Raw genomic sequence first — 20,059 nt, 5'->3', positions numbered from 1 at the left:
ATCATTCAAACCTTGATTTTCTGACATACAACGTCAACAGAAATATGTCAAGAATGTGATTACATAAGGAGCAACAGACAACTAAGTGATATAGCATTTGCTTTCCTGTCATCATCTTTTGCAGTTTATTAATGAAGAGATAGGGAAAAAAAGGCTGTTCCACTTAAATACATAATGGAAATTTAGGCTTATAAGCGAATAGTTATGACTAGTGTTTGCATGAGAAGTTTGAGAGCTGCTGGAAAACATGTTCAGAGAGGCCCCAAACAACTTGTAAGCTGTGCTAATGATATAAAATAGACTAAACTTGATAACGTTTAGCAGACTAACTTATGGAAGCAAATTCTTTTTTATTCACAGAACAGATTATTAAAGATCTGATTTTTATTACTGTTGCATATGGTATTGAATCTGTTGTTTACTGCAGACATAAGAAAACTCTATTTTGAATATTAGAACCTATTAAAAAGAAATAACAAATCTTTCATGTCCCTTAAAGGAAGATGAAGCATTGAAGTAATGAACAGGAAGATTGTTTAGTTTCCTCCTCCACTTTATTTCATAATAAATTATTTACAAAAATTTAAATATTCAAATTTCCTGCTTAATCAAATAAATGAATTAAAATTTTGCATCTATTTTCCATAAGTAATACAATATTTAACTGTTTATGTATAAAGTCAAAGCTGGAAAACAAAGACAAAAGACCTGAAATGCTTTTTTCAAAAGGTGATTCTGACTTTCAGACTGGATATCACCCACCTGTTTCAGACAAAGAATATTAAAATACCAGAGGTATTTTGGAGATTTTGACAGGTACTTCCACTAAGCACTTGATATGCTATTGCCATCATATCTGAGGTACTCAGATACTCCAGGGATGAACACTGTGATAAGTGTTAAAAAAATGTTATCTGGAAAATCATCAGCTGCTATAAATAGGAGTCCACCAAGGACCTGATTATTTTCTAGTGCTATCTCTTTTTGTGTTAGAATAAACATTCATGGTAGTAATGCTGTTTTTGCCAATAAAGAGGAACTCGTGATGTTGTCTAGACAACTGTTATGCCTAAGGGTGTTTATCTCAGAACTGAAGATGTGTTCCAATTGCTAGCTGGACTGTTTTTTTTAGGTGGTTGGTGTAACCTTGGATCTCACCTATGGTTTTCTGTACTGGCTTGTGCAAGATAGTCTATATCTGAACCTATACAGAGCTTCTCTCTGCAAAGAAGGGTAAGTAAATGTATTGCAGAGATAAGAAAGTTTGTATTCTCTAGTTTTTGTCATACTCTTTGAGAAAAAAATGTTGTCCAGTTTTGTATTTGCTGGGAAATGGCCTGACAAAGGCAGGAATGATGAATCTGACTCCATGTTCTCAGAAGGCTAATTTATTAGTTTATAATACTATATTATGTTGAAGAATACTGAACTATACTAACTAAAGAATACAGAAAGGATACTTGCTTAATGCTAAAAAGATAATAATGAAAACTTGTGACTCTTTCCAGAGTCTCAACACAGCTTGGCCCTGATTGGCCAATGAGTGAAAACAACTCACCAGAATCCAATGAAACAATCTCCAAACACATTCTACACAAGCACAACACAGGAGAAGCAAATGAGATAAGAATTGTTTTCCTTTTCTCTGAGGTTTCTCAGCTTTCCAGGAGAAAAATCCTGGGTGAAGGGATTTTCTTAGAGAATGTGAATGCCACAGTCCAGTGCTGGGCACACTATTTACTAATTTAATAATAAACAAAACCAAGCGCTAATGATCATGGCTAGATAATGGCAAACTACATATTGTGGTGGTTGGTAACAGTTCTACAGTGAGAGAAACAATGTACAGAACCTCAGCTGAACTGAGGTCAGGCTCATCAATTTTTAGACTTGGCTTTAGGAAATAATTGCTGCTTATTGTCTGTTTTATCTTGGCATTTACAACACTTGACAGCTTCCAAGTGCCTGGAGCTCTGTAACTGGCTCATCTTTCATGAATCTCAGGACTTGAACTGACACCTCTTTCTCACCTGAGCAAACAGTACTCAGCAGGCTTTCTTCTTGATCATCCTGAACGTGAAATGGCAGCATAACTCCAGAAAGGCAAAGTTTATTAACACGAAACATAAAGAACACTGTTTATGGGTTAGCTTGATTATATACTAAAACCCTGAGAAAAATGGTGGTTTTTCTCTAAGTGCAACATGTATAATGTGTAGTAGTTTGTGAAACTATGTTTTTGCTCCCTTCCATGTGGAGAATGTGATTATATTAATTTTTTCCCAAGTATCAGATTATATTGCTTAAACTTAATTGAGCAGCATCTGTATTTACATGTGCCCATAATTTTGCAGGCTGGCTTTGTGTGGAATCGGATGGAATTTCTGACTGACTTTAGACTTGCTATGATTAATAGTAAACACTTAAAGAATCAAAATATGTTGATTAGTTTTAGCTGGAACATACAGCTCCATTATGAACGAATTGGCAGCCATAAATCATCACAGAATACCGAGATTAGAAGTGATCCAGCCTAATGGACCTGGATGGTGTGTCAAATCTTTTCTGAATTTGTTTTGGATGGCATTTGGAGGGCTCAAAGACATTTCTGAGATGGCAAAATGACATCTCTTACAGCATGTTTAATCTCTTACCAAGATAAATTGGGACCTAAAAAGGCCTGTAAGTTTTGACGTACGATATGCAAGGCAGATTAAATCACAGGTGATCCCAGTGAAGAATAATGTTAGTAGATCTTAGTAAATAATGGAAGAAAACCATCAGGGTCAAATAAATCTGGGTTCCTGATCTAGTGAAGTAGAACGAATCCATGCTCTGAGGTAGACTTCATTGTTTCAGTGGAATTGCTGAGAAAAGGTGGGCTGATTTTCAAAATTCTCATTTTTCTGCATTTATACAGTGGAATTTTAAACCACTTTATAATTGTTTTCATATGAAATAAAGGGAATGAAGGTCCTTTTGTTCTTTCTGTGATGTCTCATATTCTGAAATTCTTTAAAGAGCTTAAAAAAAAATATGATTTGACTTCCTGCCTCCTACATTTTAGAATTTGAATTATAAGTATTAAGAACTTGAATTATAAGAAACTTAACAATATGTCAAGCCTTGCATAAATCTGTTCCCTCTACATGTGGGCTATCAGTTTGCTAATTTCATACATTTCCACAGTTGCAGTAATTTCATCATCACAGAATTTGCAGCATGGAGTACTTCAGAAATATCTCTGGGTGCACTGGAATACTACAGTGGTCGTCTGTTCTGGATTAATAGGCTTCAGTTCATTACAGTCCAGGAAGTCAATCAGAGCCTTAGCATTCCCTTCTCACAACCAGCAGAGTTTACAGCCTTCACCCTTGTTCAGGCATCACTTAAACCTTTGCCAGGTACATTATTTTCTTTATTTAAACTCCTCAATAAAGGTATTCACTGTCAGCCTGCAATTCTTCATTCTTGAATTTCTTTAGTAATTTGACAAAAGATAAGGACAAGACCAAATTATTAATAAATATATTAATAACTTCTTAATAAATATATCAGATATACCTGATATATGTATATATATATCACCTGATAAATATATCAGGATAATGTGCAATTATAAAAGCTGATGGTAAACATACGGATAAAAAGAATATGTGCTGTTGCTATTTATTGTTTCTATTTAATGTTGGCTTACAGGATTTACTTCCATGTTCTAAGCCACATTTGATTAGTCTACCTATTCCTCACATTCTTTAGATTATTATTATTTCTTCTGTTTATGGACAGGAAACTTTTCTTCTACACCAAAAGTGATTCCGGATTCAGTGCCAGAGTCTTCTTTCAGAATTAAAGGAAATTCCACAAGTTTCCTCATCACTTGGAGTCCCTCCACAAAGGTGGAATGGGGAACTGTCTTTTACTGCGTGGGATCCAAAGCTCTACAAGTGAGGATATTGATGCAATCCCTCCCTATTATCTACATATATTACTCCATCTACTTGCTGATACATCTATTTTTAAAAAGAAATGGAGGATTTTCTTCTCTGACATTTAAAAATTGGTCAAGAACTAAACTATATTGCAAACACAGTGCAAGTTGCCCAGTTTCTCCACCACTGCAGCCAGCAGTGGCTCTGGGCTAGTGGCAGGGATGGCACTAGTCAGGCAAGGAGATCACAGTGGTCAAAAATTCATGAGAAAGCCTCGCACAGTAACTCAGAGAAAGAAGTGTCCTGTGAGATGACAGTGGGACAGGCTTTGCCTGAATGTGAAATGTAGCCTTCATCACCGCTGTAGTGCATTTGGCAAGCTTTACTTTAAATTCAAAAGGCAGATTGCTGGCACATGGCTACCCATCACTACAGTGCCACAGGAGCTGGTGGAACAATGACCACTCACAGGAAGAGAAGCTGTGTTTTGATTTAGGTGACCGGTTTGGTGAGGGGATTTTGGAAAACTGAAGGCCTTTTGAGCAGTAAAGAAGTCTTGCTTTATTTTGTTCTAATTTCATTTGCAGCCTCTGGAGAATGAAGGATGCCTTCACCCCCATAATCTGACAGTGCCATCCTACCGAGTGGGTTGGCTGGAACCATTTGCACTCTTTGACTTTACTGTCACTCCATACACATACTGGGGCAAGGCACCAATGACATCTGTATCCCTTCGGGCCCCTGAAGGAGGTACTGAAATTTTACATCCTGTTCCTCGTGTGTAATGGGTACTGGGAGCAGCTCAGTGTCAGCAAGTGAAACCCTGGTGTGAAGGATGAGCAGCTTTCAGAGCTAGTTAGCTGCAGGCAGAGTTGCAAGGACATGTTTCTGAGTATCTTTGCCAATCATCTATTGCATACATAAATGCAGACAATTGAAGTAATTGAATTCAGAGCAGAAAATGCAGGGCAATATATCCAGCATGTGCCTGTGACTATGAGCAAGAGAGAGAAACTGAATTCATTACAATGAACATGAAAAGCTGCATGCAATATCTTAATCACTTAGTAGATTTTTAAAAAATGCTATGCACATTTTAGTCTTGCTTCAGTGTTTATTTCTGCTCTTATGCATGTCAAAATTAAGTTAGTTAAAATATAGTGTTGAGTGACTGAATCACTGAGAAAGCTTATGAGATGCAGTAGATTTTGAAGTGAATAGGAGAGGGAATAGAATATGCTCTGTGTTGTGAGAATTTTTACAGCCCCATAGTTACATACAGGACTTGGCTAAATAGATATGTCCCAATCACTGTGCAGGAGTGCATTCTTTTTTCCTGTTTATACAGCTCTTTCTTTTGGCTAGGCAAGTTAAAATCAGATAGCTTTGCATCAATGAAACACAGAAAGGAATAACCATTAAGTTTTAGATAATCTTCTGCAGAGTTAGTTATTAGTTAGGGTTTGTGTTTTAACAGGAGTATTTTGTTCTGTGTATTTTATCTTTATTTTTTTTACACAGTTCCTTCAGCCCCTAGGAACCCTAGAATATATGTGTTACAAAATAACCTACATGGAAGTGATGGGCAAGTCCTTGTGGAGTTCAAGTGGGACAGACCTGAAAGGGATAATGGAATATTAATGCAGTTCAGGGTTTACTATCAGCTAGTGAATCAGAGCAGCACTGCTGGCACTTTCATGGAGTGGATTGAAAGCAATGTTAAACCCACCCAGATGCAGTTTTCTCTCAAGGATGTGCTTCCCAACCTGACAGTAAGGTTTCAGGTATGAAAAATTACTAAGCTTGTCTCGTGCTAGGTGGGAGATGTTATCTGTGCAGTCAGTTGTGTTTGCCTGGGAGATGTTTTTTTTGGCTTGGGGCAAGAGCTTGTGGTTTCTCCTTGTAGAACTGCTGATTTGCTGACTCACCCATCCATACCTGGTTCAACTTCTTTTTGTATCACGTTGTTCACTAAATGGTGAAGCCCAAAAGGAACTTTTCTAGAGGTTTCCCCAAACCACTGCTAGAAACTGCAAGTTGAACACGGATTCAACTGGTCTGGTGGAGAGTGACAGGCCTTTTGAACAGAGCCACAGTTTGAGAAAGTCAGGGACTCATGTGGCTTCCATGGAAAGAGACTTCCAGTCCAAAACTTGTCAAGAAGTCATATTTTCATTGGGATAAGAGTTTTGAAACAGACAAAATGTGTGCTAGAAAGGCAAGTTAAAAACAAGAGAGCATGTAATAGACCAGATACTAATAAGAGAGAACACCGTGTTGGTTGCAAGGTCTGCAAACAGTAGGAATTGTTCCAGGTTGGGAAAGGAAACAAAAAGACTGTCTGGAGTCCTTTGAGCTCTAACTATTAGATGCAGCATGGATTGTCAATCTCTGGGCCACTGGTTAAATTTCTCTTCATAGCCACGGTCCCAACTTGAATGCAGCCTTTGAACTGACCAGCGTAGCCTTGTGTCAAACAGAGCACACACTTATGTTCCTAGATGAGCAGACCGGGGTTTTGTCTCTGTTGGCTCTACAGGATCTCAAATGCAGTCGTTTATGCTGTTAGATAACATAAGTATCAATCTCCTGTCCCCCAGGTGCAGGCCTTCACCTCTGTAGGTCCAGGGCCTTTGTCTGACATGGCAGAGAGGAATTCATCAGGTATGGATGATTTAGTTGCTATCTCATGGCTTGTGTGTAATAGCTGGTGAAATGACAGTACAAGAATTTGGCAGTCTGATAAATAGCCTCCAACATGTTATGTAACATACAGCAAACACAACAAAGGAAATGGTTACCTCTTCTGATATGAAAGATTAACAGATTCCTTATCATTCGACTAAATTTTGTGAATTTCAATCCTTTCCTCAAAACTATGCTAAATTAGCTTTTTTGTGCAACTCCAGGTTAGCATGGAACAGTAGGTTTTCACCTGTAACCTTTTTGCTGCTAGAGATCATAATATATTTCTTGTTTGGCTGTTAAAGGTCATTAAATGACCAAATCTGTTTTATTGTGCTTAAATTTGTTAGGTAATTATGCACAATGCCACTGAAAATATCTTAGTAGTTTGAATGCCATGAGGGCATCTCATTGCTTTATTTATTTTCTGTTGCAAATACAATACGTTCATACCCAACATTTATTTGTATCTTGTACTTGCTTTCCTTATGAACGGCTGTGTTTATCTAGGATGGGATTTTTTTTGTTAATTGTGCTGTGCTCTTTTCCTTCCAGATCTTTTCCCTATCCCAACTCTAATAACTATTTCTGCCAGCAAGTTGTTTCTTACTGACATAGACAGTGGTCATACCATCTGGGAACTTTCAGCCAAGACTGATGTAAAGGACATCTGTTATATTGCTAATGATGACAAAGCGTACCTTCTCACTGAAGATTCTCTTTTTATTCTTGATATACAGAATGCTTCAATGTTTCAGGTACTCCTTTGGTCACTCCTTTACTTGAGAGAATCTAGGAAAATTATCATTACTTGACCATTACTGTGATTATTTTATGGCCAACTATGTTTTTGAAAAAGTAAAAATGAGCAGTATGCCATTGTCAAAGTTTTCCTATTAATCATAAATGGTTTACTGACATCTGCTTTGTTCATAAGATATTTTTATCAGATGTTCAATTTAAAATTCATACTAGTAAATACAAGAAATTCATATTTTGTGTCGCATTTAATTTAATTTGCATCATTCTAATTTCAAGAATATGGAAGCAACAATTGATATTTGTGAAACAATAGTTTTGATTTCTCTAAAAATGTTGCCAATCCACGACACATCTTTGTATTTTGACTTCTACTTCCCAAGTAGACATTTTTCTTTCAGAAACAAATTGGTTTTCATAATGTGTTCACATCAGATTGAACAATTCTGTGCTTTTAAATTTTTTTCTTAAGTTTTTCAGAGATGCGCATCTTCACAATGTCACTGCCATCACAGTTGACTGGATTGCAAGGCATCTCTTTGTTGCCCTGAAAACACCACAGAATGAAACTCAAATATTTTTTATTGATCTTGAGCTCAAGAAAAAATCTCTACAAGCCTTGAACAAGCAGCTCAGCAAAAGTAATTCAACTGTATTATCTCTGTTGTCATATCCTTTCTTAAGGTAAGGTACATACTAGTAATAACTTTTTTAAGAGCAAATTTTAGACATGATTTTCACTAAAACTTGAACTGTTAAGGACCGAAAAGGACTTTTTATAGAGGATGAGTTTTGGCATTATGTGAATCTCAGAAATTTTTAAATGTAGTGCCACTTAAGTACTGCTAGTTGAGCTTGGACATACCTAATTTCAAAAAAATGTTTGTGTTTGAGTAACAATTTTAAATGATGCTTAAATACTGATAGGTACTTCTATATGTGTAATGCAAGTGAAAGTCAGCACAGATAACATTTTTTTTTTTACAGCAACCATTTTATCCAGAATAACCAGTTGTTGTGTCAGACTAGCATTGCATTTAGCTTGGTCAGGTTGAAGTTTTCCTACTGAAAGCAATGCATTTTCTTTGGCAGCCGCTTGTACTGGCTGGAAGAGTTTGATAACGGCAGCCATGTGTTCTATTATGATATTCTGAACAACACCGTGCACCACATCCTGGGACATGGATTGGCAGAAAAACAGATGAGGAGCTACTGCACCTGTAATGTCACAGAAGCAGAGCTGGGAAGGCCTATCAGTATAGATCTGTCTGACTCCAAAAATCCCCAGCTGCTTTTCATCAGAGGAAGAGATGAAATATGGGCCTCAGATGTGGAGGGTTGCCACTGCTGGAGAACTATCAAAATACCGAATATTCAAGGTCTGAGTGTCTTTTATTTTTCTAGGTAGTTTGTGATTCTTGCTGTCTCTTACTTCAAACAACTTTCATTTCAGAAAATAGCATTCATGAAGCACTGATTATGGAACTGATTGATCTATAGTCAAATGTTTGTGTTCTGTGTTTCCAGGTGTAAACTTTATTCATACAAACTAGAAGAGCAGTGTGAAGATGTTTACTGATGCAAGTGTGTATTCTAGTAAAATGTAAAAGAAATGCTACAGCCTCAAGTGCTACTTGTCTATGGATTTCATTAAGAATATTAACACATTATTTTGCTAGGGTTTTGTGTTAGTTATATCTATTGCAGTTAATCTCAATGAAAAGATACAGTAACACCTCATGCCTGAAGATGGCATTGCAGACTTCATCATGTGGGGAAGGTACTTCACGCAGGTAGATAATTTGTAGATCTTGCTTTCGTGTTTCATTTCTTGAATAGCAGTTCTCATAATTATGGGTAATTAAACACCTTCAAATCTACACCTGTAAACTGGAATAGCAGCGTCTCAGCATCATGAGATCTGCTGGGAAATATCAGAAATCTCTTGTCAAGAGGAGGTCAGTGGGGATACAGTATGGCCAAAATGGCTGTATTGACTCACTGTGAAAACAAGCATCCTTCTGCTCTTGTAAAATCATCTGCTCAGGGTTGACTGTAAAACTTATTTATGCAATGTTTTCCTACAGGTAATAAAATTGGCAGCTTGACTGCAGATAAGAAATTTATATACTGGACTGCTGAAACAAAGGAGTACACTGAAATTTGGCTAGCAGATAAGGAAAGCAGAAGACATTTTCTTCACAAGAGAGCAAACCACACGCTGAAAATCTTAGCTTACAGCTCAGCAGCACAATCATATCCAGGTAAAGGGGATTTAGGTTCTTTTGTGAATGTAACCAGTTACTATCAGAGCATGTGTTTAAGTTGCAGATGTGTATTTATGTAAAGTATGCTTCATGGATTCAGGTACCTTTTACACAGAAACAGTTTGGAGTTTTTAAAAATGATGAATATAAGGACTGGCCTTGTGTTGAATACAATGGAAGGTCATGATGATGAATATTTCATCTGTTTGTTAATGCCAAACTATGCCTATTTTCAAAGTTGTGTCAGACATGGAGACTTAGAAAAGGTGGTGCACATTACAGCACAGAAAAAGAGAAAATATGTTCCACAGTGTTGTAGCCAGAGTTTGATAGTGATGCCTGTTGTGACACAGATTTCTGAGTTTGGTCACGAATATCTAAAACTAAAATAAAGGTCTGTCCTTTCAAAGATAAAGAGTTAAGAACTCTGCTTATTAAAGCGATTTATAATGAAGTACCCAAGAGACAACTACAGGTTACATTATAGCAGACCCAGGCATCACTTAGAACTCCTGATATTTTAAACAAACCATTGTAGAATGATAATGAAATAAATAAAACATTAGTTTTAATAGACAATTAGGATTCATGATACCTATAGGGATTATCTTTATAAATGCAGAGGTTTAGAACAGCTACTAGCATGATGAATATATTCAAAATAATTATTGAACTCCAATTTTACATAAAAAACCTGGCAAATATACAAATGAATATTTTAACAAGATTAACTTCTTTGTTATAAAAAAATTTCACATTCTTTTGAGTAGCTGGTACAGTCATGCCTGCCTGTGGCTGCTCTGACCAATGCTCAGGCTGTTCTTGCCAGCACTCTGGGCATGTTTGTTCTCATGAGATCTGTGTGGGCTTGGCTTTGATGTAGGAGCCTGGTTTGGCCCTGGTACAGAATGTGCCAATCCCTATCCCCAGAGACAGGGTTTCCTGCAAGAGCCCCAGGCTTGGCTGGTGCAGAAAGGGAAGAACCAAATTTCAGTCCAAATGGACTATTCCTATCCAGAGATCCCCATGGAGATTTTCTAATTTACATTGACAGCTGCAAAAACATTTGGAGGAATATGCATGAACCTGACTTTGGTAGCAGTGGCAGGGTTGTTCACTTTGGGAGAAAAGATGTTAAGTATGAGGTCAGTTGTTGTGGCCTAAGGGCAAGAATTGGTCCTTGTACCTTCTTCCCTGTGCACATGCCTAAATTTTTTCCTTCTTAGCAGGAAATCCATTTAATATATTTTTATGTTGTTCTAGAAAGAACACCAATTTTCTTTTGTTAATTTGCAGTAACTGTCATTGTAGTTTTCTACTGTTTTCTCCCTCCAGACTCCTTTTCCACCTCCCACATTTGTCTCTCATTATCTGTTGTTACATTACACATGGAAAACTGTTTGGAAGAAAAAGCCGATAACATTTAATTGCTAGAGAAGGCAATGTCTATGCAGCATAACTTTCTTTTCCATTACAGGCAAGTTTGGGCTCATCAATGTGTACTGCCCTGACAAAGATGTAGCAAATTTTACAAACAACATCTTCTACTTCAAGAAGGACCTAAAATTTTTATTAAATTGTATCTTGTCAAAGATAAACAAGCGTTTCTCTGAAGACCAGTATTTTTGTGCCCATGAAAGGAATCAAATAAAATTGTTTCAGGCAGAATTTTCTTCTGTTTCTCTTTGTGAGAGCAGAAAGAATACTTTGTAGTTGTGCTTTCTCATCCGAATGACGGTAGAATCCCATGCAAATTTGGGTGGGTACAGCCATAATTTTAATTTTTAATCTTTTAATGTCTTTCCTAGATAAAAGATGCCTGATTCTCTTGCCAGACACTGAGAAGCCTACTATCCTTGCTACGACCAACACCAGTTTTACATTAAGCTTGCCATCTGTCACACCACAGCAGCTCTGCCCTGGCATATCCCAGCCTACACCGACATACCTGGTATTTTCCAGACAAATTACAAACATCTGCAGGAACTCAAGGCAATGTTTGTCTGCTCCACAGCAAAAAACATTGGTATGGCTACTTCACACAGAAATGCATGTGATACCATCTATAAACAGGGAATGTGACGTTCACTTCTAGTGACTTTATGAACCATTCTGTGGCTTTCTGTCAGCGAGTTTTACCATTTCTACATCCCAACAATAATTGTCCTTTCTCTATGGTATTTGGAAAGTGGTAGATACCTTAGTTTTTCCTTTGTGCAAGAGCCCCCTGCTTTTTATCTTGTTTTTTGGTATGTACTTTCTTTTCTGTAGGAAACTGTGATTCAAACATTCTTTTTTTAAACACTAAAGTGTTTTACAATGCAAAAACACCACTGTATTACTTTTTAAGCACACATTTCGTTGGCAGATGATTGGGTTGACATATGACTCTCTTTTCTAAGAATGCATGTTTGTTATCTGATTTGGACTTACAGGAATATCAGAGTCCTATTGCTGTCTTAGAGAACCTACAGCCATTTTCAAGTTATGCCATACAAGTTGCAGTGAAAAACTACTATTCAGAAGAGGAAGTGCTGCCTGTGGGAGAAGGCACAGTTGGCACAACTCTGTATGGAGGTTTGTTTCATATTTTATTCTGAATTTGAGCTGAGTTCTCATCTCAGAGGAAGATGTACACAGGTTTGGGCTGTAAATCAGAAAGTGGACAAACAGTCTGATTAAAATATAATCTGGGTAGAACTTCACAAGGTTTTGGCAAACAGGCTTGATGAATTTGTAAGATTCATTCAATACACTTGTATGTATTCTTCAATGTTTTGGCTTATTTGCTTCCTGAGGAAAGATAAATTATGGTTAAAAGTGGCTAAACAGTTGCAGTTTCTGCCTTGAACCACATCTTTAAGTAAGTTGTGTTTGAATGTAGGTGTGATTATGTATGTTTAAATATCTGTTTTATGTATTCATTCAGCATTAAGATTTTTTCCCTTGACTTATGTCGCTCTCATGATTGCTGTTTCTAAGGGTAATGCAGATTTGTTTTGTTGTGAACCAGGCTGATAAGGCAACACTTCATTTTTACTTTTGGCCTGAATGAAAACAGCTCATTTTCAGTTGATTTGAAGAATTTTGATGTGTTCTTTCAGTCCTTGTTCTTTGGGAATACTACAGTCTGAGCTGGATGTCTCCTGTGCTTGTAAATACCTCAGTTAGGGCAGGAAGATGATTCTACTCATACCCTGCTTCACCCTACCTGTTTGCAGCTGTGGGGCAGCTGCTGTGCCAGTTTTCTTGAAGCTCTTGACATTTTCCAGAATGAGAAGGATATGCAAAAAGTTCATGTTATGCGTTCGCATGTGTTGCAGCCCAGCCCAATAGAGCTACCTTGCTCAGCACTTTTTCTTGTTTTGCATGCGCAATTCTGTACATGCACATTTGTCTTTGCGAGGAGCTGTCTTTGTTCTCCTCTGCCGATAAATTTCTCTGTGTTTTTCTGAAGTCCCTTGCTGAAAACATGGAAAGAAAACCATTATGAGGGGTAGCTGTCCCCCATGGTGCACATAGTGCTTGCTCTTCTGTTGTGTCAGTTTTGCTCTGTTGTGCCTGGTGTCAGCAGCCAGTGTCAGCTGGATCCACATAAACTCTTCATTTGCAGAGCCATCAGGCACCTCTCTTAATTCCTAAGTCAGCAAGTCAGAATTATAGCCAAGTCTACAGTATATCTGTGTTTTGCTGAAAGACTGTGGAGGTGGTACCTAGGGATACTTGGTGTGCAACTCACTGGGATGTGGGAATGCTGTGGCCCCCATCTTCATTAGTTTTCTTGGCTGGGTTTTGTTCTGCAGAGTTGGAGCGGTTCTTTTTTTTAGAGAGGGTAAGGGAGTGAAACTGAGAGGCACAGAGCCCTTGGGCACTGCTCCCTTAGCCTGGCTGCATCAGGGCTGGCCTTGGCTGGCACTGAGCTGTGCTGTGCCAGTGGACATTGCTGTGACATGCAGTGAGGGAGCCACAGCTGGACTCCTAAGGTTTTTCTTTACCTCTTTTTACCTCTCTGTGGATTTTGGCTGCTTCAGAAGTTGATAGAATAACTGGAATTGAAGTATGGACGGCCACCACTACGTTTTTCTTACTTTCCTCAATGTCTCTTTCCCCAGCAATCAACTGTGCCCAAGAAAATATTTTATCCAGAACACCTGGCAACAAGTACATGCCAGGAGTCCTGATTTCCTTTTTTTTTTTTTTCCTTAGGGATGCACTCTTTAAAGGTTTCTTTAAGGGTTCATTCATAGAATAATCAGCCTCTCTTTTTGCCACCATTGTCCAGAGGAAAGCATCACCTGTGAGCCGCCCTGGCTTCTCTTATGCACAGATCATTCCCTGTTTTTATCCTGGGAGCAGTCACAATTTTCCCCTTAAAAACCCTCTGTTTAAGGTGAGCTTCTTTTCATCTTTCAAATGGAAGTGAAACAAGAGGTGCAGGCATATTATCACCCTTCTCATGGAATCCAGGCATGCTACACTTCCACAGTTCTCTAGTTCAACTGTGCTGGGTATTTTTCTCTTAACATCAGATCCCTTAGCATCTGCACCATCAAGCAAATCTGCTCCCACCCTATGTGGATCTCTGGATATTGTGAGCTGGTCTCTTCTACCTTGCCTGCAGTGAGAGGACTGGAGGCAATGGCCTTTATCTGAGATGGGAGATTCAGATTAGATATCAGAAAAAATGCTTACACTTTCAGGTGGTCAGGCACTGGAATATGTTTCCCAGGGAGTAGTGGTGGAGTCACCATCCCTGGAGGTGTTTAAGAGGCACGTGGTGTTGGGTGATGTGGTTTAGTGGTTACAGTGGTAGTTCTGGTTGACAGTTGGGTTTAATGATCTGAACGGTCTCTTCCAACCTTGAAGATTCAAACTTCCTATGGAGTAAAACAAACAAACAAACACCCCCAAACACCCAACAATTCTAGCCTTCTATCAGTTGATTTCAATTTTTTGCATGGGATTCCACACCTGTAATATAAAATTTGTGTGATACATAGATTTAATAACATTATATATTATTTGGATGTGGAAAGAATTGACACAATTATTTTTTGTATGAGAAACTCTGCTATGCTGCAGCAATGTACAGCCCTTCAGTGATGAAACATAAAGGTAGATTATAAAATGGGAGACTGGATTGCTCCACTCAAATGGAATTTTTTAGTCTCATGTTAAAATGAAATCTGAAACTCAGAACAGGTTTCTCTAGTTGGGACAAAATGAAAAATCTGGATGAAAATCAAGTCTTAGACAAAAAGCAAAGCAAACCAACAAAATACCCTCCCCCCACCCCAGCTTACAAACCCTGAGTATTTTGAATAGATATTTGTATCAGCATTCAGAGCTTTTCAAATTTGTTGAAAAACTTCCAGCCAGCTGTAAATAGAAGGTATATGTGTCCTGACACTTATGTTCTCAATTTCATGAATGTAACTGCCAGTTTAAATTGTAATCAGATGCTGCTAGAGCCTCTTGAAGTGTGTACACTATTTAACACCTCTGAAGCTGTGTGAATTCCCTCAATGCCTTTTTCTCAATTCTCTAATGAAGTGAAAGAAGCTTGGAATAATTTGTGCTTTCCATCAAATAGCAAGGTAGAGGGAATGAAAAAAAGAGGAAGACAATGCATTGCTCTTGCCACAGAGTGTCACTCTTACTCCACATATGTTTTAGCTAGACAAATAAAAATTTGTCCTTTCCTAGTCTAGTTTCTGTATATTTCATTAAATAATCTCTAGTCTAGCTACTAGGATATGAAATAAAACATATGGACTCATCATTTTGATGTGGGAACATACATAGTGTAATGACTTGTTAACTTTTTTACCTCTCTGGACAGCTCAATAGGAAATAAAGAATTTTTTATACAGATCAGGGACATACCATATACCATTACAAAGTCTGTGATCTTAAAGCTTCAAAGCAAGGGTTGATTTTTCCAGAACAATTAGTGAGTAACCAGCTGGTATGGACATCTGACCAGCAACCCAATTTCTCCTTTACACAGCTCAGCCAAACTCTGTTTCTGAGAAAAATTTTTAAATTATGTGGAATAATGGATTTTCTTCCCTCATAAGTTTCCATTCAAGAAAAGACTTTCCAATCAGAGTAGTGCACAGTTTTTGTGTTTTTTTTTTTTCTTTGTGAGTGTGTGCATATTCAAGTAAACACCGTATTAAACTCACATCTGAGACCCTGATTAGGAAGTTAAGAGGGAGTAGGAATTCAGTAATATGACTATAGATGTAGAGGTGTACATATATGTACATATATATATATTATATATGTGTATGGGTGGGTTTTCCTGGTGTTCAGGTTTTTGTGGGTTTTTTATCTGCTTGTGTATTGGGATAGCCAAGAAAATACTAAAAGTCCCTCAAAATATTTTGAACTTGTCTTCAGCTGACTGACAATACCAGAATATGAGTTTTACATGGGTAGAGTTTCAGTCCTGTGAATGAATCATATTAATACACTTACATCCTTCTTTTCTTTCCTTGGTGATGTTTCTTGACTACTCTAAAAGGGAGATTAATTTTTCTTTCTGTTTCAGTACCAGAGGCAGTTAGCACTATTAAAATATTAGTTTTGTCTGACACCACCATCAACATATCCTGGAGTGAACCTCTGAAGCCAAATGGACCTCTTGAATCCATCCGCTATCAGATCTCTGTCAATTTGTTGCCTCCTGTCCCAGCGACACCACTGCGAAAAAGTGAATTTTCAAATGAGATGCTTGCCTGGTCTGTCAGTAGGCTCCAACCTGGAACAAATAATTCCTTCAAGGTATCATTGCAAGTAGTTTTAATGGTCTGTTCAACCTGTAAATCTTTAGACTTCTCTTCTGCAAAGTAGACAAATAAAAGTATGCAACGTGGATTCATAAGAACAAAATTTGCTGCTTCTCCCTTTACAGATGAAGGCTAAAAAATATAATAAATCTGGACAGCAGGTCTATGATCAGAGTGACATTTTCAGAAGTAAACATGTTGTCTGCAGAATGTGCACTGGGTATCACAAATAGAGTGATTTACACAGTTGGGAGAACATTCAGATGATGGCAGGAGGGGATCTGTAGGTCCTAATTTGATTTTAGGCTTTTGTAAATGATTTGGATAATATAATGGGAAATATATATACACACACATACCTAAATACCTGTATGTGTATATGCAAGCATGCACACCTAACTGGTCATATTTGCCTGTGGCTTAGTGAAAAGCAATGTGCTAAGGCACTTCTTGACTTTGAATTTCTGCGGTTCTAAAACACTGCCTAATATGTGATGTGACATCTGCACGGCTGTGTAAGATTGTGTGGCACTTAAGAAAGATCTAGAAAGAGAAGGGAATTGGTAGAAATCTGAGATGAGAAGCTAAGAAGAGTGCCTGAGAAAGGGTACTCCTGGACATGAACTTTCAGCCTGAAGGTATATAACCTTGCAGCTATGAGGGGCAGAATCTCTCTACACCTTAATCTCTATTGCCTGAATACTCTCTTGTTTGAAATGTCAGTCTGCCAAACACTTGATTCTGCTAAAGCAAAGCTGCCTTTCCAGCTGCTCTGGTATTGTACAGTTCATCCATTGCCTTACTAGGTTCTTGCTTTCCATCCTGATGAGAACTGGTTTTCTGAAAGTGCCCCTGTCATTGCAAAAACATTTGAGACTCCAGCTGCACCTATCAACATAGTCCCCAGAAACACCAGTTTCCAGCTAGAATGGAGAGCTCCTCTGCACGTCAGTGAAAACAACTTCTGGTTTGAGCTGCATAAGGTAAAAACACCTCTAAGTTTTGGGGTGGAGTTTGTTTTCAGATCAGAGAAAATTTAACCTACTCTGCTCTGGTAAGCAGGACAGGGTGGGTGGCAGGATGTACATGAAGAGTCTCAGTGGATAATTTGGGCATGGTGATGTCAGTCTTAGCTGCTCAGCAGGGGCAGGATGGAGTCAGCATTTGCCAGGAGCAAGGAGCAGTGCAGCTGTAGCATTTAGTGCTCCATAGTGCCAAAGGACATCCTGGATGACCTCACCAGAATTCCTTCTGAGTCTCCTGTTTCAGCAGTTCTATCCCTGTTTCCTCACTGCCCTGCCCCAACTGGGTTTGCAGTTGCAAATCCTATGTCTGCCCTGCACAAGAAAAAGAAGAAAAGGTTTCTCAGCAGTAAATATTAACTACAACCTAGTATCTGGATTTATCTTCCTGTGACAGAGGTGAGGAGAAAATGCCAGAGAGAAGACCAGGTCCAAGAAGTAAGGAGTAAGGGCTGCAGTGAGAACAGCATGCATGGAAAATTCAGACTTAACACCTGAACCACTGGATGCAGAAAAATTCTTGTCCTAAACTGGATCATGCAGATTCTTTACTATAGAGAATCAGATTCAATAGACCTATACCAAACATTTTCCTGCCCTAAAATAAATGCCACATCACAATTCCACTAACCCACCACCTCCTTTCAATTGCATCATGGCAAGCTGAACTCATGGGCACGATGATCCAGAAATAAAAGGGGAAGGCTCCTTTTGGCTGTGTAAAGCAGGCACTTAATCTGTTATTCTTTGTTACTGCCAAGACTTGTAGGTCTCCTGAAAACAAAGAAGAAAATTAGGGTTTGTGTCCTTGGTCTCTGAGAGGACAGTCCCATGGTTGAAAGAGCACCTGCGTCATATTTCCACTATGATATTGAGAGGTGGCAAAGTAGTTGATCTACCCAGGAATAGAACTGTGACACACTTTCAGCAGAAAGTTGACCATAATGATATTTTATTTCTCTAGTGGCCAACAAAAAGTGACTGGTTTTCTCCTGTGAACACTACATGCACAGGAAATCTTGTTTACAAATGCAACCTCACAGGAACTCTTCCTTGGACCAACTACTTAGTAAGAGTCACAGTAGTTTATGTCACAGGAGTGAAAAGCACTTCCTCTTCCACAAGCTTTAAAACTACAGGTAAGCACTTAACGCATAACAAGATGTTAAGACTTTACAGGATGTGAACATTAAACATAATATTTTCAAAAATTTAGCAGGGAATTTTCTTATACTAAGACCCAATTGTTCTCTTTGTTTGAAAAATGAATAACACAATACCATACATTAAGATGTAATAGGGGGAAAGAAATGAGATTCATTTCCAAGTGGAGCAGAGGAAAGAGTGAGGGGAACTGAAATGAACTGTCTGTAATGCAAGTGAACTTATTACTGGTGAAAAATTTGGGTAAAAATTTACGTGTGGGTAAAAATTTTAGAATTCATCCATCACAAAGAGAAGGCCAAGGATTCATTCTCTCTGAGGATTATTAATATAGACCCACTTTCCTTTTGTATGTCTAAACACTCATGTGTGCATCAGATTTTTCTCTGTGCCTGTTGGCCCTTTGTCATGCTACAAACACATTTTAAGGATTCTGTTTCTTCCCTGTTTGGCTTAAGCTGGTGTTCCCAGTAAGCCAGGAGTTCCTAAAAGAGCTGAAGACTCCAAAAACTCTCTACAGTGGGAAAAGGCTGATGACAATGGAAGCAAACTGGTATACTACATCTTAGAGGGCAGGTAAGCAATGCATGAGGCACCCTTCCCATAGGTAACAGCCCAGAACAAATCTGGGTGTGCTGGGCTTTTCAGGTTTCCTCTGATGGGAAGAATGAAATGTATATGATCAGAAAGGTTCTTCCCATTGGGATCTCTTTCTTAGATAAACCAAGAACCCATAATTTCCAGAATTTCTGGAAAACACAGAACAATATTTTCAGAGTAATCTTGAAATAGAATTATATAATTAGATCTATGTCAGTGAACTAGAAGATTTGGAGAGAATTTCAAATCACAAATCTTACATGTAGTATGTATTTTTGGCTGATATATATGTATAAATATATTAGTGTTCAGAGGACTGAAAGAATATTGCCAGAAAGAAAGTATTCCCACCCATGTGGGATGACTGCATAATTTTTAAAGTGCTCTGTGATCAAATTCCAATTGCCTGGGCTACTGATGTCACAATAGAGTGCCAGCTCACTCTTATTCCTGCACTGGCATTGGAAGGGCTGATTGGGCAGGTTAGAGTATATTGCTGTGGGCAGTGACTTTGAATTTCTAATTTTTTGACCATGACTCTGGAGAGATTCCTTTAAAGCAGTCAGTGCAAAGTTTAAGTAATGCATTATTTTAAAACTAGGAGAATCTATCTTCTGAAATATTCCGGTGATTGTTTGAAGTCATTACTGATGGAGGGCAGCAATTTTCTAAACTCAGCCATTATTTCTTTCTCTGTGCTTATGAAAGTTAAGCACTGACAGCACTCTCAGCTGGAAATGCTTTACCTATATAAGTTTTCACCCAGACATATTTTCCTGGTGCTGTAAGCTTCCTACAGTTCCATGAGCATGCAGGAGCACTGACCTGCATGCTCT

At 38.2% G+C, this 20,059-nt stretch overlaps 1 protein-coding gene across 1 annotated transcript in view; it reads left to right on the top strand.

Moving 5' to 3' along the window:
• ROS1 (ROS proto-oncogene 1, receptor tyrosine kinase) overlaps positions 1-20,059 on the top strand; it is a 67,329-nt gene that overhangs the window by 23,202 nt on the left and 24,068 nt on the right. The window contains exons 18-33 of the mRNA XM_063151060.1: positions 1,133-1,233; positions 3,190-3,404; positions 3,790-3,947; positions 4,520-4,682; positions 5,454-5,716; positions 6,533-6,596; positions 7,173-7,375; positions 7,849-8,060; positions 8,469-8,755; positions 9,464-9,640; positions 11,452-11,669; positions 12,079-12,220; positions 16,200-16,432; positions 17,244-17,420; positions 18,424-18,598; positions 19,082-19,199. Of these exons, the coding sequence (XP_063007130.1) occupies positions 1,133-1,233; positions 3,190-3,404; positions 3,790-3,947; positions 4,520-4,682; positions 5,454-5,716; positions 6,533-6,596; positions 7,173-7,375; positions 7,849-8,060; positions 8,469-8,755; positions 9,464-9,640; positions 11,452-11,669; positions 12,079-12,220; positions 16,200-16,432; positions 17,244-17,420; positions 18,424-18,598; positions 19,082-19,199 (2,906 nt within the window). The remainder of the gene's footprint in view (positions 1-1,132; positions 1,234-3,189; positions 3,405-3,789; positions 3,948-4,519; positions 4,683-5,453; positions 5,717-6,532; positions 6,597-7,172; positions 7,376-7,848; positions 8,061-8,468; positions 8,756-9,463; positions 9,641-11,451; positions 11,670-12,078; positions 12,221-16,199; positions 16,433-17,243; positions 17,421-18,423; positions 18,599-19,081; positions 19,200-20,059) is intronic.

Source organism: Melospiza melodia, chromosome 3 (genome assembly GCF_035770615.1).
Source record: "Melospiza melodia melodia isolate bMelMel2 chromosome 3, bMelMel2.pri, whole genome shotgun sequence".
NCBI lineage: Eukaryota > Metazoa > Chordata > Aves > Passeriformes > Passerellidae > Melospiza > Melospiza melodia.
This window is presented reverse-complemented; position numbering and strand designations above follow the sequence as displayed.